Source organism: Stegastes partitus, unplaced genomic scaffold (genome assembly GCF_000690725.1).
Source record: "Stegastes partitus isolate 25-593 unplaced genomic scaffold, Stegastes_partitus-1.0.2 Scaffold1776, whole genome shotgun sequence".
NCBI classification, from domain to species: domain Eukaryota; kingdom Metazoa; phylum Chordata; class Actinopteri; family Pomacentridae; genus Stegastes; species Stegastes partitus.
Genome location: NW_007579507.1, coordinates 118,740 through 125,871, shown reverse-complemented (window position 1 = coordinate 125,871; position 7,132 = coordinate 118,740). Strand labels below are relative to the sequence as shown.

At 44.3% G+C, this 7,132-nt stretch overlaps 1 protein-coding gene across 1 annotated transcript; it reads left to right on the top strand.

Annotated features, from left to right (window-relative positions):
• Positions 1 to 1,502: 1,502 nt before the first annotated feature.
• LOC103372544 (immediate early response gene 2 protein-like) lies at positions 1,503 to 3,032 on the top strand. The gene has a single exon (XM_008302209.1). It carries the CDS (start codon positions 1,642 to 1,644, stop codon positions 2,197 to 2,199), a length of 558 nt encoding a protein of 185 aa, XP_008300431.1. The 5' UTR covers positions 1,503 to 1,641; the 3' UTR covers positions 2,200 to 3,032.
• Positions 3,033 to 7,132: the final 4,100 nt, after the last annotated feature.

The window sequence follows — 7,132 nt, the reverse complement described above, 5'->3', positions numbered from 1 at the left end:
ATGCATTTTTTTCTGTAGATCAGTCAAATCACATACGTACTAAATAAAAAGCAAATAAGCTGCATTTTGTTTTCCCACAACACGTTGCAAAAAGGAAACCTTGTGCACATGAATCCACTTTCTGAAACGGCTGATAGGAAGCTTTGCCTCGCTGCACAATTTACGTCGTTGCTGGGCTGTTTGTCTAAAAACGCATATTTCCCATGGGACGTGAAGGGAGCATCGCGGTGCCGGGCACTGACGGGCTGCTGCCTTTTGACCTCAGTCGTGCCGCTGCTTAGTAACCTTAATTTACACCGGTGACAACTCCATATATGGAGTCCAGATGACGCCACCACCGCTGTGCCCGAGTTCAGGGAGGGCGGGAGGAGGAGGGAGGGGGGAGAGGAGGAGGAGGAGGGGTTGCGGTTGCGCGTTCGCGTCATGGCTTTTCCACTGTGCGCGTCCCCACGGGGCTTTACTACCGGATGAGCCATATATGGAGGCTGAGCGTTTCAGCGAGTGATTGTGTGACGTGACGTGTTGTGTAGTGTGTGTGTGTGTGTGTGTGTGTGTGTGTGTGTGAGAGAGAGAGAGAGAGAGAGAGGGAGACTGTGTGTGTGTGTGTGTGTGTGTGTGTGTGTGTGTGTGTGTGTGAGAGAGAGAGAGAGAGAGAGAGGCAGAAACTCCCGAGAAATTGGAGACACGTTTCCTTCTCCCACGTAAATTCTTCGAACTGCCGGCTGGTTTTGACCAGAATGTAAACACTGACAGTATTGACATAATGTCGCCCTGCTGAACGGGTTTCTTTTTTTAGATCTTCTCAGATCCCATCTCCTGAAACACTTCCTCAAACATTAGCCAGCAAATGTGACGTTGCGTTGAATGTCACACCTTGCTGCAAATTATTTATGTAAGACATCTGGTGCACAGCGATACAGAAACTTGGATTTTGTCATGTTTCCTCTTGTTTTGGTCACAGTGCATTCACATCGGTCCGCTCAGCTGTTCTGTTTCTACTCTCTGTAGGCTAAACGTGTAACCGGGATGCATTTTTCTTCCTGGAACAAAATGTGCTCTTACAAATGTTTTGCCTGCTCGCTTCATTGAAGATTCGGCCAATTACGCGGTGTTCACGCAATAAAACATTTACAGTAATTTGTGTATAAATTCAATTGGTTCTACAAAACATTTAACACATAAAAAGAAAAACAAACCAGGTTCCCTGCATGCTTTATGAAAATTGCCGAAAGGCGGCTGAAAATTAGTGAACAAAAAAAAACCGAATGTGCTAAATGAGACTTCTTGGCTGCAGTAGCGGGAAGTGACTTGCAGCAGAAGCAGAATTCTAAATAATAAAAGAGATTAAGTGTGAGAAATAAGCGGTAGACGGAACAGATGGTGCGCGTGTGTGTTCGCTGCAGCTCCAGCAGGTGTGGGCGGCGCCTGTTTGTCACTTACTGAGGAATGAAGTCCACATTACGTCAGAGAGGAAATAAAACGCCACCCTGCTACTCACACACTCTCATTTCTCCGAGTACAACAACTGGTGAACAGCAGAAGTCAGAGCTGAGATAGATCACAAACTAAAGTTACTCAGGACAGAAAAAGCCTTCGCTGAAAGTGCCAAAAACAACCGTGCGTAATTACGCATAAAAAACAATGAGTGCCACAACAGCAATGGAAGTGAACGTCGAAGCCAGACGGATCTTGGCCGTGTCGATAAGTAAGCTGTACGCCTCCCGGACCCAGAGAGGAGGACTGAGACTCCACCGGAGCCTCCTGCTCTCCCTGGTCATGAGGTCCGCACGGGACATCTATCACTCCTCCAGGGAGAGCGAAGGGCCGAGCGGCGCGCAGCCAGCTACAGAGGAGCCGATGGACACTAGCTCCAACCCGGGGGAACAAACCCGGCTGTCAGAGCCTCAGCAAGAGCCACAGCCGGCACTGAACTCAGCCGAGATGGCCCCAGAGGAGCCGGACAACACTGAGGACTGCTGTGATGGCGAAATCACAGAGGACAAAGAGAACTTGAGCCCGACGAGGCAGTCCAGGAAACGCCGGGGCAAGGCGTCAGCGGCGCCTGACTTCCTTCCCAGCAAGAGGGCGAGGCTGGAGCCCGGAGAGGAGAGGTATGCAGCCCCACTGGGCAGCTGTCGCGTCGGGGCCGGGGAGTCCCTGACCACTTTGTCTCTAAATCGGGTTATACCTGCCTTCTGAACAGATGGAGGGAGAAAATAGCCTCCAATGAGACTTTGGAACGGAGTGGTTCTCTACTCCTCGTTAACCTATAAGGGCGGTTTGATCCCTTTGCGCACCAAGGAGCTGACCTACATCAGCTGTCCCGGGACAGAGGGATTACCGGGGCCATGGTGAGAGCTCTCCGGGCGATCTGAGTGTGCCTGCCGGGCTGGTAAAGCCCCCCACAGAGAACAACAAGCAAAGCAGGAGAAGAAGCAGGCCAAAGGGAGCCAGGGGCTGGAAAGTTTGAGGAAGAAACTGAAGGGGAACTGGTTGAGTTGCTTTTTGTTTCCTGGTGATTCACCTTCAGTTAAATGAGTCCGAACAAGTGACTGCTGCTGACTCAAAGCGTGTGTATGTGTGAATCAGCAGAGAGTGATGTGAGTCAGTCACACAAGAAGTGAAGTGGTAAATGGTTGACCACGGAGCAGCACACACACTCACACAACCAGGACTTCAGGGAATTTCCTGCCTTTATACAACGATATCAGACTCAAACACTGAAAAAGGAAGGACAGAGGCAGACGCGCTGCCACACACACATTCAACTGCTGCTGTGGACTTTGACAAATCAATACTACTGCTTGGGGACTGTCCTACTTACTGTTCACATGGTGCTTTGAAAAAAAAAAAACAGCTGGCAGTCCACATGGGGTCTGAATCTAAAGTTTGTGTGTTTTAATGTCACTGAAATCGTCTTGTTTCTGTCTGACCTGTGAAATAATGACATTACCTCACATTCCAAGCTGCTTTTTATTCGTCTGATTGAATTCATGTTGTGCATATTTGTAATAAACATGTTGAAAGGTTAAGCAGTTGTCCTGAACTCTTTGTGCTTTAATTAATGGCTCCACACTCACGTCTTATTTCCAAATTAAAGGGCTGTTAGTCTACATTAGGCCACAGTTCACAGGGTCAATCCTGTAGAAGAGGGAGGAGGTTGGTAGCGCCAGTCTGGCTTGCCGCCGCTAATCTCATGCTTACAGTGAGACACGCACACACCAGAGCAAACAAAAACACGCACACTCACACGAACAGGCTCTGGTACCATTTCCTGTGGATTATGACAGAATTCTGAATCACATCCTTCCTTCCCAACAAGACCTGACACCGATTCAGAGAGGGGGATATTAAAAGAGTTACGCAACGTCACAGCAGCAGCTGGGGCCAAACACCACCGTTGAATAATGCAGAGAGCAGCAGGTAGTGTTTACAGCCTCCGGGCCTCTTCATCATCAGCCTCCTGCCAGCCAGCCGCCTGGAGTTCAACTACAACCCGAAACACTGATCAGGTTGTTCTGGTTGCTCGGGTTGTCATCATTCTTGCGTTCATAGAAGATTCCCGTCACTGTAAATATCACCTTCCCACACACACACTTCCCCTTTCCCACGTATTAAAACTGCACCTGAATCAAGACGAAGAAGAAAACAAAGAAGGAAAACTCCATAGTTTGATGTCAAAGAATGGAGAAGTGATGAAGACGGTTTCTTCAGTTTCCTTAAAGGATCATTTTCCAACAGCTCGGTCATGTTTTGTTGTTTTGACCGTCATTTCCGTCACTTACGGTAACACTGTTTGTACTCACCTAACTGGATTATGACAACATCACTCCGACAAACAGAGATGGTCGGAGGCAGACCGAGCTGTAAACAAACCATCGCTTTGTTTATGCATTGCTGAAAGCTGAACAAGTCCTTTCATGGAACATCAGCTGGAACGAAAAAAAAGTAGGATTGTTCAAAACAAACTGTGATGACTTCATTAGCTGGACTAACTTTCACCCGCTCAAAGTTCAGCATGAAGTCACCGCAGAAGACAAACAGCTTTCCGGGAAGTTCAAGTGACCCTCATATCACAGCATGCTTCCCTCCAGAACAATGCACAACCTCCACACGACTGTGAAAAGTTACATAAATATGACCGTTTCACAAATGGAATGAAGATAATCAGCTTTCATTTATTTGATCATTGTCATCATCAGCGTGTCACTTCAGGTTTTATCCTGGAAATAGTAGTTCCAGGGTCCGCTTCCCCAGCTTCTCCCACCGCTGTCAGCTATAACACCAGCTTATCAGCAGGCAGAGTTTGCTCAGTTACCATGGAGATCTGTGGACATACATGCTCAGTATGATTTCATCCATATGTTTAAGACTTCAAATCTGTGTTGGCTTGTCAGAGGTTCTCCAATAGAAACCGTTTTGTCCAATCATCAGCCTCATTGACCTTCTGAACCCAGTGCAGTTTCTGTTTTTGTTCCCCCCTCCATTGACATTTTCCTCACTGTGAGCTCATTTAGCACTGAAATATAAAGTCCTGCATCTCTGTGAAAACAACCATGGTGAGGAGAGAGAACTACAAAATGTGTTTGTGCAGTGGAATAAAGTTAAAAAATGGTCCCACATAGATATCAAACTGTTAATTTAAAAAAAATTTTTTGACCCGTCTTTGCACATCAACTCTTCAGAGATATTTCACCGTGCTGAATGTATCTTACTGCCACCTTCTTCCTCCATATTCCATTTTTTGAGCCACTCTGCATTTATTTTTTGACCTAGAATGTTGTATTTTGCTCTTGGCCTCTCTTGTCGTCTCCTATCTGCTCTGTGTAAACACAACCTGCAGTTCACCTGAAAAGTCCCAGAACCTTTATCACATGACTGATGATTGCAGCAGTCAGTCAGTCAGTCAGTAAGTCAGTAACGGTTTTCTATGTTGCACCGAGGAGTGCAGTTTTTTCTTTTCTTTTCTTTTTTTTTTTACAGAAAGTAGTGTATTATTAAAAATGGGAAATGTGGAATAAAATAACATTGATTAAATATAATGATTTTGGTGATTTTCACTGGCGGAAGTAAACGTCACACATAATTTGTTCACAGTTCTTTCTGTTTTTACAGTTTCTTGCTTTATTTATAGCATTAAAGAAAAAAAAGAAAGAAAAGGAAAGATGCCTTTTAAACCCTTTGGCAGGTTTAGGGGTTCAGAGGGTTACACTAGACGAGACGACGTGTTTAAAGTTGTAGCTCCGAAACACTGGGAATGACTTTTATGGCCTGAGACCTGTGGACACATTCAAACAATTATTATTTAACATGTAATTTGTTCATGAAACGTTTGTTTTCTGTCTGTCACGTCTCTCTTTTGATATTGATTTGGCAACATCAATGTCTTCTTTAAAACAAAAAAAACTTTCTTTTATCATCAGGTCTTCTCTTAATTGGATTTATTGTGGTTACTCAATTTTTTTCTCTATATTTTATTTAGTATTTTAGTTTTGTTGTCCTTACACCTTCTGTTTTAATGCTGCTTTGTGTCACACTTTGAAACTTTGTTATAGAAAGATAATATATATTATTATTTCTTGTGGATCGAGTAAAAAGTGTTCTTAGAGGTGAAATGAAGCCGTTTACAAGAAACAAAAAAAGAAAGAAAAAACTCATAAAAATTGAACTTTAATGAAAGTAACTGAAATTGTTCTTCTTCTCTTCTTTATTTGGTCTGTGGGGGAATCCAGACCTTCACTTCGGGAACCACTGATGTAAAAATGATGCATATTTTCACTCTGACTTCACTCACGTTGTTTTCATATCTCAAGGCTCAGCAGCTGCATTATCACACTGCGAGTGTTAATGCGGCCAAATATCCACACAGCTTATGAATGGTCACGTAAACCCCCCAGATCAGAGGTTTATCAGTGACCCTGATCTGCCAACTACATCTCTGGCTTAACATAGAAAACAACTTCCAGATCTGGGTCAATCCATACGGGGGGTGTTTACGCTTTTATTTTTATCGAATCATGTATAAATCCTTCCTTAAGCAGCAATAATTATACAGCCAGAGAAGATTTCCGGATGTAACGGTGTTTATGACTGTATTATAAGTCACATTTAAAAGACGCCGCGATTGGTTCATGGACTTAAACAATGTCACTTAAGTATGGAAATGAGTGAAACTGCTCACGAATGAAGCTCTTTAACATAAATATGGAAATGAGTGAAATTACTCGAGAATGAAGCTCTTTAACGTGATTGCTCATAAAAGTGTTTTATATGTCATACCAGTGACTCACATTCTTCATTGCTGAGTAACTGGGATTTTAAGTGGAGGTGTGAAAGTGACTTTTAAAAGGAAATCGAGTCAATGTAGAGTCACTGCTGGCATCACTTATCATCTTCCTCATATTTGTATGGTTCTGTGGTATAAAAGCAGTAAAAAAAAAAAAAAAAAGAAGTCATTTTTCATGGACTCCTGTGAGCCTCACATGTGTCACATTAACACTGATTCACAAGATTTGGATCGATGGCATTCACGACTTCACCAGCTCAGAGGAGATTCAGAGCTGCGATTCAGTGGCTGCTTGCCTGAGCTGCACACAGTTAGACAGCAGTAGTACATAATGTTCCGCACGGCCACTTAAATAAGGATACAACGTGTCCTTGGATGCTGCATGTGCTCCGATCAGACAGTGGTACACACACATATCTGTAAAACAGACCTGCTGCGCCCTGAGGCGGCTCACGCTCAACAGAATTTTCAGCTCACGTTCGTGCTGTTATTTGGTCTCATCAGTTCACAGCCTCGTGCGCTCTTGCTGATGTGCTGCACGGGGCGTTAATGGAGTCAGAGGTGCAAAGCTTTCTTTCAGGGAAGCTGAAGGTGTGATTTTTTTTTGTTCCTTTTATTTCAGAGTGCTTTGCTGCTTTAGCAAGAACACCTGCTCTAAAGAAATCTATGGATCCAGCAAGTAATCAAACTGGACACGATGTAAAGACCATCAACATCGATTCTCTGTCCTTCCTGTCTGCCTCCTACCTGTCTCTTGGTGTGTTTGTCCTGGATTACCGTTGTTTCTGCTGTATAATACTCTTCTTTTGTGTTGCTGAGTGCTGTTGTCAGTGGTTTTGGCTTGTA